At 39.4% G+C, this 13,139-nt stretch overlaps 2 protein-coding genes across 3 annotated transcripts in view; one reads left to right on the plus strand and one right to left on the minus strand.

The window, feature by feature from the left end:
• BZW2 (basic leucine zipper and W2 domains 2) overlaps window positions 1-131 on the minus strand; it is a 56,335-nt gene extending 56,204 nt beyond the window's left edge. Inside the window, exon 1 of the mRNA XM_021538307.3 lies at window positions 24-131. The gene's annotated coding sequence lies outside the window, so the exon portion shown is untranslated. The remainder of the gene's footprint in view (window positions 1-23) is intronic.
• ANKMY2 (ankyrin repeat and MYND domain containing 2) overlaps window positions 1-13,139 on the plus strand; it is a 25,661-nt gene continuing 12,522 nt past the window's right edge. For both annotated transcript variants that reach the window (XM_021538308.2, XM_021538309.3), the window contains exons 1-4: window positions 1-107; window positions 3,633-3,697; window positions 10,039-10,177; window positions 11,958-12,056. In XM_021538308.2, coding sequence (XP_021393983.2) covers window positions 41-107; window positions 3,633-3,697; window positions 10,039-10,177; window positions 11,958-12,056 — 370 coding nt within the window. In that variant the 5' untranslated portion in view covers window positions 1-40. The remainder of the gene's footprint in view (window positions 108-3,632; window positions 3,698-10,038; window positions 10,178-11,957; window positions 12,057-13,139) is intronic.

Raw genomic sequence — 13,139 nt, forward strand, 5'->3', positions numbered from 1 at the left:
GTCCCGGGCCGATCCCGCCTTACCGTGCGCGGGGGCCGCGATGGCTCCCCCCAGGAAAGGCGACCTGAGCGCGGAGGAGAAAGAGCTGCTGGCAGTGATCTCCACAGGTGAGCCCTGCCGGCCCTCGCCGCTCGCGGCCGCGGGCCGCAGCTCCCACGGGCCGCGCTGGCCGTGCCCGGAGGATTGCGTGGCCCCGCTCGCTGCGGGCGGCCGGTGAGGCGCCGTTACGGCCGCTCGCCGCGGGCTCCCCTCGCCCCGGCCGCGCTCCTCGGGTCACGGCGCTGAGGGCCGCCTGCCTCCCCCCCGCCGTCGGCCGCCACCCTTCTCCCCGCCGCGGGTTCACCTCCCTCGGGCAGGCGGCACCCGGGGAGTGCGGGGGGCGCGCTGCGCTGCAGCGGGGCTGGGGAAGCTCAGCTGGGCCGGTCTGGCGCTGCCGAGGAAAGCTTGCTTGCATCTTATTGGCAATGTCTGTTGACGTTTGCCGAATTATGATGTCCGCTGCCAAAAAAAAAAAAAAAAAAAAAAAAAAGTTTTCTTGGGGATAATCCAGTTTTCCAGCGTGCTGTAAGGTTTTTCCCGTGTCATGTTGTCAGACCAGGGCGTCTTTGCAGACACGTTATTCTTACATTGCCAGCACTTGAGCTTGTTTGGGGCGTTGCGCACCTCTTATCCCTTATAATGTTCTATTTTACTGCTCCTTATACTATCTTATATTGCTCTGTTAGAGAGAGGAAAGGGGATCAATGTCTATATGAAGGAATGGTATCAAGATGATAGAACCAGGTGCTTCCCGGTGGTGCCGAACAACAGGATGTGAGGCAGTGGGCAGAAACAGATGCACAGAAAATTCCTCTTGAGTAAGAGTGGAGTTGACCGTGCACTAGAACTGATTAACCAGAGAAGTTGTGGAGTCTCCCTCACTGGAGATACTCAAGAACTGTCTGGATGCAATTCTGTGCCATGTGCTCTAGGATGGGCCTGCTTGAGCAGGGAGGTTGGACCAGATAACCAGACTGCTGTGGTCCCTTCTAACCTGACCCCTTCTGTGGTTTTGCATTTCATGTGAGTGTCACACTTTCATTGCACTGTCTGTCACACATACTGGTTGCCAGGGGAATTTTCTGTCATTTGGGTTCCAGCAATGTGAATTTCATAACTCTGAATAAATAGTTCCCCTCCAGCTGGTATTTTGAAAATCATGAACAACATTCATTAGTTGGAAGCAAACGAAAAATTCATGTGTTCTATGCATTTCTGTATGTAGTTACCAGGCAATTTGAACGCATGAAAGTTTTGCTACAGTTTTGATGCTTCACTCTCAGTTGTATTTAACTGTTTCTCCATGTCAGAGACACAAGCATAAGACAGTCAGCAGTGAATTTGTTGTGGACCAGAACCAGTTTGATTGACTCACTTTAATAAGTGTTTCAGACCTTGATCTTGCAGACACCTCTGTCTAACTTACTTGATGCTTCTGATTAGGGTAATGGGATAATTCAGGTTGGAAGAGGCCTCAAGAGGTCTCTAGGCCAACCTCCTGCTCAAAACACATCAGCTGTGAGGTCAAATGTGATCACTTAGGGCTTTATCCCATCAGGTATTGATAACTTCCAAGGAGGATGGCTGCACAGTGTCTCTGGGCAATCTCCTTGCCTTACTGGGTTCATTGTGAAAATGTTTTCCTTGTATCCAGTCTGAAGCTTCCTTTTATTTCAGCTTCTGCCTGTTAACCTCTTGGCTTCCTACCATGCCACCACTGTGAGGGGCCTGGCTCCAACTTTTAGCTCTGGCCAGTTCTAGAAGTCTGACTTCCATCAGTTTAGTGCCTTGTTGGAAATCTTTCAACGTTTTGTCATATAGAACTCTGTATTTGTAAATGCAACTTTGCTTTGCTTAGGTTGTATTAAAATTTACTTGAAGATCACCCCTTGAAGACTTTCTCTTACTGATGTTGGTTCTTTAGCTGGGATATTCCTCTGTAAACTGATCTAGTTCTTAAGAAGTTTCTAACGTGTTTAGAATATAGGTATGTCTGGGGGAATAAGTTGGTTGATGGTTCCATGACTGTCAGGGGTCTTTATTAAGTGTGTAAAATGACTCAGACAATTGTCTTTTTTTAATGAAATTAATGAATTAAAAGAAAAGTGGTAAAAGCCCCTGTAGTGTAGTTAAATCACACCAAAAAGCCTTGTGAAAATAAATTATTTCTAGTATTTCAATGGGATTTTTAGCCAAAACTGAAGTTGCAAGAGCTGTTCTGCTGAAAAATTGCTGGATGACTGTCACTATTGGACACAAAATGAGTACACAGAGACTTGGTAAGTTCAAAGGAGAAAAAGAGCAAATTTTATTTCTGACCTTGCAATATATAGAATTCCAAAAGTGACAGTGGATTGGAGGATGGAATTGCCACCTCTCCAACCACGCTGGTCAAACCAACAGTCCATCAATTCTCTCCTCTCACAAAGAAGAATGTAAAACAATCGTTATTTATATGAACAGTGCATGAGAATGCCAGTAGAAATATGTAAATATCAGAAGGCATAGGAAACTTTTAGAAGAACTTTAAAACTTTCAAAAGAACTATAAAAGAAAACACTTTTAAAAATCAGGGCAACAGATGACCACCACCTTCTGAAAGAGTGAAGATGAACATGAAAATCATTAAAATAAGTGATGCAGTGCTTATTTTTATTAAGCACATCACTGCTGAAAGAGTTTTGCTTATGATTGAATCAGTAATTATAAGTTTCTGTTAATTTGCAATAAATATTCTCCAAACTCAGACTCTTGGTATGTCATTTATTTCTTTGTGCCTGTAGAAGCTGCATTGGCAATATCTGAATAGTCCTCCAGTGGGCTTTAAATCAGATTCTTAGACCTGTGGCTTAGCCAAAAGGATTTTGGTAAGGAATTGAAAAATGCCAGGACAGTAGAATTGGAAAACAGGTGTAACCTGTTTTTCCTGGCACATTTTCTTTCAGTCTTCAGTCTACTTATGCATTTGGCAATTTTTACAGATGTTAGTGATCAAGCTACCTGGGTCCTTGTCCTTTCTATCTCTGCTCTCTATTACCAAGAGCAAATTCATTCCACTCCTGTAAATGTGAAACATTGCAAATTTCAAATTGAAACAGGAAAAATTATGTGAGTAAATGATAAATCATGTTTCATTCAAACCAAAAAGTCTTTGAAGTGAGGTAATTTCCTTTTTTGAGAATGTAAACAGCTCTTTTAGACAAAAGATGCTCCAAAAGAGATGAAAGTACAAAATGTATTACAATGCTCAGTATTACGACACTCATTTGGAGCTGTTCATGTGCTCTTTATGTTAGTTTCCTTTTCTTGTGTGTGTAGGTCAGTTACTTCACAAAAAATTGATGTTTACTTATAGTTCATGCTTTCCAACTGCTCCTTGATGTTGTGAGTTCTTTCAGCTTTTAGCTTCTAGAACATAATACTGCTCGTTCCTAAGCTTCTTCACCAAGTGTCAACTAAGTGCTACTTTAGTGGTGGTTAATCTACATCCCAATCAGTTTACATGCAAAGAGTTTGATTCTAATGAGAAATGGAAATGACCATTTTCCTCTAGATTCTCAACCCTTTTTCTCTCTTTGTCCTTATATTTAAAGGAAACACCGAGGAGGCTGGAAGGCTGCTGGGGAGCAAGAATGTCCGTGTCAATTGCTTGGATGAGGTACTGCAAAACTGTGCAAGCATTATGCTGAGTTTAATAAGGAAAATGCTAGGTCTGAAGGCCTTCATAATGTTAAATAGCATTTCTCTAACAGCAGTTGCTGTAGCCCTGAAAGTCAGAGTTAATCTCAAGATATTTCCAGCCTGCAGCTGAGTAATGAACATTTGAAGAGTTCTTACTGTTTTTTAAAGCAAGTTTAAAGATTAATGTTATTTAAAGTACAACACTGTATTTTGTCTCACGTTCCAGCCTGAGCTTTGTCTGTAAGGTGGGATAAATGCTGCAGCAAAACACGTGGGGGTGCTCCCTGACTTCTTGTCACCTTCACAAACAGTAATTCCTCTGCTTAGTCCCTCTGTGGCAGACATGGCACCTGTCCCCATTCCATGCTTGGGTCTCATAAACATACTTGGAGGGTGAGTAGCTCGATCAGAAATGGAACCACAGCCTTTCATACAAGTGGGTGTGGTAAACGTGTAGAAGATAAATCCTCAAGTGCTACCTGAAGGTGGGAATAGGTTTGTGGAGAAAGGAACCTTATATGATGTTCTTATTTCCTCCTCTTTTTCTTTTTACAATGTTTTTCTAAAGCATGCAACATTAATATGAAATATAACATGCAAACAAATTTAATTCCCCATCATGCATGATAAATTCATGTGTAATTTATCGATTTAAATGTTAATCTGTGGTTATTTTCACAGCTTTATAATTTCACAGGATCACTGGGAAATTCTGAGAATGTGACTAGTTCAGCCTCTGGCTCAGTGCAGCTTCAGCTCCATGGTCAGATGAGATTGCTGTGTTTTTTGACATGTCTGGCCTTGTAAATCTCTAAGGATGGAGACTGTACAATATTTCTGAGAAACTTGTTCTACTCTCTTACTGTGATTTTGGTGAAAAAAGAGTTTCAGTTATGTCTGAACCTCAGCTCAGGCTCAGTGTCCCTTGTCCTTCAACCACCGTAAGTGAAGAGTTTGTCTTCTCAATGATCTCCCTGTCAGCTCTGGCAGGCTGCTGTTGGGTCCCACAAAAGCCATCTCTCCAGGCCGTGCAAGCCCAGCTCCTGCAGCCTCTCTTCACTGTGCAAGTGCTCAGGTTCCTGCTGTGTAGTGGTAGTACTCCATTGATTTTGTTGCAGTTTATCCATATCTTTATTGCACTGGCTCAAAATGGGACAGGGTATATTGTGGATGTAGTCTCATGAATGCTGAATGGAGAAAAATTGCACTTCTTCTACCAGGTATCTTCATGGGATATCATTAGCCTTTTCTTCTGCCAACAGATCCGTTTTCTGATTGTTCTTAAGTTAAATACTTAACCTGAATTTCTACTGCATGGATCTCAACATGTTTCTGTAAAACTAGTCAAACTAAGTTTTACAGTGAACTTTAGGAGCTCAAGACACAATAAAATGTGCTTGCAAGTGTGCTTTATTGTATGGACATGAAAAGGTTTTCCTTAAGTGTAATTGCTGAAGTCGTGCTGAATGACGGCAGCATTGCTGCAGTATTAGTGAAACATCCAGGATTAGTGTTGAGAGGATATGACTTATTCAAAGAAACCATATCTGAGTTATGCTCAGGCTATTGTTGTAGAAGAAATAGTATTAACAGTATTTACCTAAGTCTCACATCTGACTAAATATGCATAAGGCCCATAAAACTTTATGCAGTGGACTTCTTGCAGGCTTTTTTACTCCCAAGAATGGTGTGTAATCATGCATGTTAAACAGGAGAGGGTTCAGGTTTGTTTACGTTTCTTAAATCCATCAGCTATGTGAGTGTTACAATTTTTCTTTTATAACCCATTTTTGCTTCAATGTGCTATTCTAAGATCTATACAAAATTGAGAGTGTGTGAAATTCCAGTTAAACATCAGCTTAGTCTGTTTTTCATTGTTGCCACAACTGGAGACTGCTCTCAGTGCATCAGATCTTATTTTTTTTCTCTGTTGCCTTAGTTGCTTATCTTGAAATTCACATTTATATTACTACTACTGTTACTTATTTTGTTAATGTTAAGAAGTAAGGAAGCCTTGAAGATGGAATGCTTAGGTATTAAGTGGGTGCTCAATTCAGTTAGAAAATCATTTCCATCCTTGAAGAATTTTGTACCTGAAAATCCACAGAATGAGCACAGGTTTAATGTAATTCTGTCTTCTAGCTGTGGTACAGCAAGCATGCAATCACAATTTAATAATTTCAGGCTGAAGAATGCACAGGATCAGAAGCAGATGAAAACAAAAAGAACCCACACATAATCTGTTCCTTTCATTTTTGGTTTGACTGTATATTCTAACTGCTTGGAAGAGTTTTGTCTTGTGATGTTCTTTACATAGTACTTCAAAATACACAAACCAAAGAAAATTCCTCTGCTAGTAAGAATTGTCTGGTTTCAGTTCAGGTTGCTGATTGATGTAGGCTTTAACTTTTCGTCACTGCAGATGAACTGAATGATCATCAGAGGAATCTAATGTGTCGCATATGTGAAACCAACAGCTGAACAGGATGACTATAAAGGAGAACTATAGCTGTGATCGACACTTACTGAACAATATTTCATATTCTAATTAGTCCATACTTAGCTACAGCTAAAATTATTTGTGTATGTAACTGTTCCTAAAATCCTGCTTTTAGGAAATTTAAGATGTCTAAGGGCAATCTTATTCAAAAGCTTGAAGAGTGAAATTTCTAGAGGCTTTCATCCTGTGAAGAGTCAAGTTGTATTTCTAGACTAACAGCATTCAGTACAAGAGAGATGAAGAGATACATCAACAAGTATTTCTGCCTTTTAGCACCTGTTCTTTTTACATAATTTTTAGTAATGTCCCAAGTACTGTCTCAAGTAAAAGCCAAACCTAGAGTTATGTGTTTTGTTTATAATTTTCTGACTTGAATTGTTTCATGAACCTGAAGGGTAAAATGAGACACTCTTTCTGTGTTCATGTGGGGCTGCATTCTTCATTAGAAAATGAGCTGGGGAAGGGAGAGATGAATGCTTTAATATTGCTGGCATACAGGTGTCTACACCAGTTTTTCGACAGCCCTGTCCCATTCTTTTTTTTTTTTTTTTTTCCCCTGCGCTATTTAAATAGCTGGTACTCACATGTGCAGTGCCTTAGTGTACCTCAGTAGCTGCTGAGAGACTGCTCCAGTGTAATCCAGCCTGTATGCCACATCTTAACAAGGTTCTGTGGTTGAGAAGAAGGGTGAATTGAGCATGGGAATGTTGGGAGCACTTGGAGTGCACTTTTCACTCGAGTAACACAGGTTTAAGTGGCTACTTCAGCAGTGAATTGTCATCCTGTTGGCCACAAAACAATACACATGTGATGTCTGTGCTCTTACACAGTCAGCATGAGTGTTTAAATGTTCACAAAATGGAGGGTTTTGTGCCAAATATGCACATGTCACTTGAGTGGGAGATATTATGTATTGTTTGTTTGTCCCACTTCTTGTTCCCTAGCTGTCATGTGTTTCCCCATTCCTCTGGTTGATGAAGGTTGAGTGCAAATTTTGCTGGAAACTTCCTTTGTAGTTCCTAGGAGGCAGAAGGTTGCTTTCCATTTTATTATCTTCATAAATTAGTTTTTATTCATCCTGTTAAAGCACACCTCAGTTGGATGCTGACGAGAGATTGATCTGCTTTCTTCTTCCTCTGTGCTGGTGGTGGAGTCCAACCCCTCCCCGGTTCTGGTACTCATCTCCCTGCCCCTCCACTGATCCCATAGTTTGTTGTTTGGGGATTTTTTCATCAATTGACTTCCCCACCGTGGCAGCAGTTCTTAGAATCTCATTCTTTAGTGTGCTTTTGGGTTCTTTTCAACATGAGGAGCTGGGAAGGATGGTCTGTAATGTCTGGGCAGGCTGTGCCAAGAGCCCTGTTGTGCCAGGGAGGCCTTGTTGGTTGATGAGGTGGAGAACCCAGTCAAGAGAAGTGCCAGCTAATTTTTAGAGGCACTGCAAACTCTATTCATCTTGAATGGTGAGACATAATGTAAATACTTAGAGCCCTGCAGAAGAGAAAAGATATTATTATGTAACATACCTAAAAAAAAAAAAAAAAAAAAAAAAAAAAAAAAAAAAAAAAGCTGGGAACATCCACTTTTGTCCTGGGGAATAAAATTAAAAAGTTTGATTTTTTTGGTCAGAAGAATGTTGCATGGTAACAGCTAGAAAAAGGATCCTTCATCTGATGTTTCATTGTGGAACAAAAATTTGTTTCATCTTTATGCTTAAAAAATCATCTGCAAGTTTTGTCTTTTAAGTACGTTGTATTTACAATCCAAATGTTATCTGTGAGAAAACAGACTGTTGCTGGACCTGTCTTTGACATTCAGGGTGAGAAAAGTATTTGCAGTCAATCCAGTTTCTGTGTAGGGACATAATACAGGGTATCAAGCATTTCCAGATAAATTTGTGTCTAGTCTGACCCTCTTTTGTTTGCTGTGAATGTGAAAAACTGATATTAATGTGACTTTAAATCCAATTTTATAGCGATCATCCACATATTTTTTGCCTGATATGCTTTTTTGATCCACACCACAGCCTGACACTTCCAAAATTAAATCAAAGGATTTTAAAAAACAGTTTTTTGGGAGGAGAGGATAAAACAAACCCAGTTCTTTACTTTGTCATATAATCTTCAGGTCTTAATTAGAACAACTGGCTTTCAAGATATAACCAAACTTAAAAGTCATTGTTTTCTGAAAATTCTTTCTCCCATCAAAAACTGTGCTGTGTTTATATTCCCTTACTGCAGTACCTTTCTGTGCTGCTAAAGGATACAAATCCCTACTGTGACTCCAGACTGGGATAGGCCTGTAAAGTTGCTTTTGGTGTAACACTATGAAATGTAATGTAATAAAATGTATTTTATATAGTAGGACAGAAAGTCTTTATTCAACATTTGAGACACCCCAAATGAAATCTAACAAAAGCTGTCTGTTTCATATTCATTAAGGGATCTCTTTAGGTATTTTGTTTCTTCAATGGCAGTTTATATTGCAGTTTACTAAAATATGTGGGTTACTAAAACATAATGCATCAAGTAAGCACTTTCTATTATTTTCAGTTAGGATGGAGAGTAATGAAACTGTAATACCTTAAAATTATTATACTTTTAACTTTTCCAATTTCTGTCCCCTTTAGAAATGTTTTGAAAATTATGCTGGTAAATTAAAGTTACTTGGGTTTCACTCAGTTATAAATTGAAACAAGAAATACATTAAGGCTCAAACTGACAATTACATTACTTCAGAGTATCTCATTAGCAGGCATTTACAGAGCTGCAGTAATGTTGTACGTGAATGTATTCAAGCACACAGCTTTGACTGGCAAAAAAAGGAAGAGAATGCCATTTTGATTTCTTTTCAGGGACAAACTAAAGCGCTCTCCCTGGTATGCAGTGTTGGAGGGTGTTCTTGGACAGTTAAAGTGTCTTGGCTGATAAAGTGAATTCTGACCTGATGTTAAGTGGAAATAAACAGAATATTGGAAAAAGCATACTGTATGCTGAAAATAGAGTGCCATGCAATTTTGTCAAACAGCAGCATGCTTCTGCCTGCCCTTGAAGAGGGAGAGAGCATGCACTAACAGTTCACCCTAGTTCTGAAAATTTCCTCTGGGGTTTCCCCAGCTTTACCCTTATATCACACCACAGTCCTCCCATGCTGAAGCGACTCCTTTTTGCATTAGGCAGTTGATCAAACCAGCCATGTTTGTTAAATTCTGACAAGAGCTGTGTGTCTTTATGAGGGCTTTCAGAGCTCTGGCTGATCATGGACACAGTGCCAAAAGGGTGGAGAAGATGGAGAGAGGCAGATGGCAAAATTACCAGCAATCATGATTAAAAATGAGCAAGATGGGTTTCAGAGACTGAAAATCTTGGTAATGTTTAAAACAACAACAGCCTCTTTCTAATTTTCTTGATGCTTATCATATAAGCCACAGCAGGGGAGAAAAGACTAACATAGGAAGCTAACAAGTTTTCTAAACCAAGCTTTTCCAACTAGCAGAAACCTTAGTTGTCTTCAACACTAATGTTTTACATAAAAGGACAATGATAAATTGACTGTAAATTATTTTCATTTGTTCAACACTGCTCTGTTTGCAAATCTACAGCACAGCATTATCAGAAAACTGACATGGAAATCTGCTGCATGTTAGTAACTGTATCTTTTCATGAAGGTTTTGTGAGGTTTTTGTTAATAAAATAATATGTGAGGCTTTGGTAGTTATATTAAATATGTATGGTCAAGTAAAAATGATCAGTGGTATGAAGATCAAGAGAACTAACGTTCTTTTTTGTGGGCTACTTGCTTCTCCTTTCTTTTGCCAGCATGGCATGACCCCTCTGATGCACGCAGCCTACAAAGGGAAGGTGGACATGTGCAGGTTGCTGTTGAGACACGGAGCTGATGTAAACTGCAATGAACATGAGCACGGATACACTGCCTTGATGTTTGCTGGACTTTCAGGTAACTTCTTACTAGACTCAGATCACTGATTTTTAAGACATCAATGGGTACAATTTGCCATTAGCTAATTTAAAAGTAAGCGTTGACATGCTTTTTTTATTTGGATTTGCTGTTATTTATGTGAACCATGCAACTATGTCATGGTCGGTAAAATCCTGTGGGCAATGCAAAAGGAGAGCCTCTGTTCAGGCTCATATAAAAATTTATTTTGTTCAGCATTTTGAGGCATACAGTCTACTTGTCCTGTACCTACTTTGTCCTGTTTGTTTGGGATCTCAACATTGACTTCCCTGGCACAGTTTTCTTGTGCAGTGGGATACATTCTGTTAACTTAGACTGTGTTACACTGAAAGCAATGCTGCACCAGTAGCTTTTGATAATATTTGAGACTTCTCAATCCAGTATTTTTCAAATTTTGTCTTTCTCCTACATTATTTTTCCAACTATCCTATGATCTTTTAAAAATATATTTAGTAAGTTTTAAAACCCTGTTTTCCCAGAATAATTATCACTCTCATATTTTTTTTTCTTGAGAATGCTTATAGCTGTGTGTATCTTCTCCTGTCTCAAGTGGTGGTTTGCAGCTTTCCTCTTGCTATTCCTTCTCCCTGATGGCTGAAACAGTAATTTCCTAGAGTGAGAAAAAGACACTACATTAAAACATTGTTCCTTCTGGAGAAAATATTTGATTTGGAAATATTAGGTTATTTTAAGTATCTTCTTTAATCAGCCACTTATGACTTCCCAAAAATGAGATTCTAGAGGAGTCAGGTTTCTTAGCAGGTAGAGTTTAAACTGCCTTCATTCATCATAAGTATTAAAAAAAAGGCTTATTTGTGTATATGAACCTCAACTAGATTGCTAGATTGTTTTTCAGCTACAACTTCAGCAAAAAGATCTGTGAAATTCCAGTGTTCTGTGGTATTGAACAATATCACAGCTGCAGCAGATAGATGAGAACAAACTCATAGAGGCTATTAAATGACTGCAACTGTATGGAAAATGCTGGATTTATACCATTTTCTCACAGATGAGCTTTAAGTCTGTCATCCTGGGTGTGAAAGCTTCTGAAATGTTGACTTTACAGTTTGTTATCTGTGAGCACAAAAAGTACATGAGCACTACTGATGCAGTGACTTTGTTTTTAAACATTCATTTTCATCCACCATCCCCTTTTTGTATTAACTTTTCTGTACTTTGCATGTGCACAAAAACTGATAAAGTAAGAATACCTTTGAAAGCAGAACCAGAGGGGTGGTGACAAGTGTCCTTTTTTAGTCTCTGAAGGGCACCAATTAAGTCATCTAATCTTCCCATCAAATTTTAGCTTCATTTTACTTGGTATTTAGCCCAGTCTGAATACCCAGTTCTCACTGTGGAGAAAGGAACAATTTGTTCTGTTCACTGTGTTCCTGCTACATCACAGTCCTGAATGTTTTTTTTTTCTTAGAATAGCAAATGTAGTTGAACTGTTAAACTAGATTAGTAGAATTTCTTTCTATACTGCTGTCCAGAGGGACCAACCTCTAGTGTAGCTACATACATGAGTATGACTCCCATAAGCTCCACGGGAAGTTGAGTGTGCATTACAGAGAGAGTTACACCTGCTGGAACTCTAAATAAGCACATGCTTTTCTCTTAATCCATGCTTAAAATAATGACATGAAGAACAGTCATTTTCCTCAGTGTTGTTCCTGGTCTTTAAGAAATTCAGTACCTCTTTTTCTGAAGCATAGAGGATTATAAATTCTGATTTATCCTTGCTCATTCCCCATGTCAGGAAACAAGGAAATCACCTGGATGATGTTAGAGGCTGGAGCAGAAACTGATGTTGTCAACTCTGTGGGAAGGACAGCAGCTCAGATGGCTGCTTTTGTTGGTAAGATGAAAATTATCATCACTTTCTAAACTCCTAAAGAAGTAAAGTGTTGGAGTCTGATGCTTTTTCTTGGAGAAGCATTATTCAATGACTTGTTCTGAACTGACACATTGTTGAGGTTTGTTTTCCACATCTCATCATGTAAGAGTCAATTTGTGTCCTATTCCCATGCTTGATTTCCTAAAAACACAGATGATCTTATGTGTGAGAACAGGTGCTACACCAGTGTGTTAAGTTTTTGCAATGTTACTGCTTTGGAAATAGTAAGAGGAAGCTGGTTGAATTGGAGGGGTCTGAAGTGCAGAACCAAGTGCTAATTGGAGATTCCTTGTGGGAAAGGATGGCCATAGTGCCAGGAGTCAGGAACTCAGCTGAGCTTTGCAGCTGTGTGCTGGCAGCAAGGCACCCCCTGCCCTTCTCCCAGACTTCTGGGAAAGGGAGAAGTCTTGGAACCCCTTCTGAGGTAGTCACTACTTACTTACCTGAACTTCACTAGAAAAAGATAAAGATTTGTCATTCCAGCATGCAAAATTATCCCTGGCAAAACATGCAACAAGCTTTTTTACTGCTGTAGTTCTGTTATTGGTCTTTTTTTGTTTGTTTCTTTAAGCCCTTTTTAAATTTGTTACTTTCCTTGACAATACTAAGTTCCTGGTTTAATGTCCCACTACTTCTCTAGCAAGGAGAATTGATAAAATATTATGAGGTTAAGTGGAGTCATTTCCAATGGCACAGCTGTTGCTTCCCAAAAACAAGGACATGTATTTTCTTTCAGACACAACCTTCTTAGGTATTTAAGTGCCTGAGAATTCCCTTTCAATTCCTTTGGGTGTTCTGAATTCAAGCCTACCTTGCCATTTAGAATTACTTCCTTGAATAGTGATTTAGTGCTAAGTTTCAGTTTCCATTTTACCTTATTCTGCTGATTTAAAGAAGAAAAGGCTGATGTTGCTTACTTGAGGTTTGAGCAGCAAAACCTTAACTATTCATTTAAGTATCAGAGAAGTCTATTCCTAGTAATTATTCTTTGGATTTGGAGAGCCTTTTCCAATATGATGGTGTATGGAGTAAATGGTGAATATT

This window comes from Lonchura striata, chromosome 1, assembly GCF_046129695.1.
Source record: "Lonchura striata isolate bLonStr1 chromosome 1, bLonStr1.mat, whole genome shotgun sequence".
Lineage (NCBI taxonomy): Eukaryota > Metazoa > Chordata > Aves > Passeriformes > Estrildidae > Lonchura > Lonchura striata.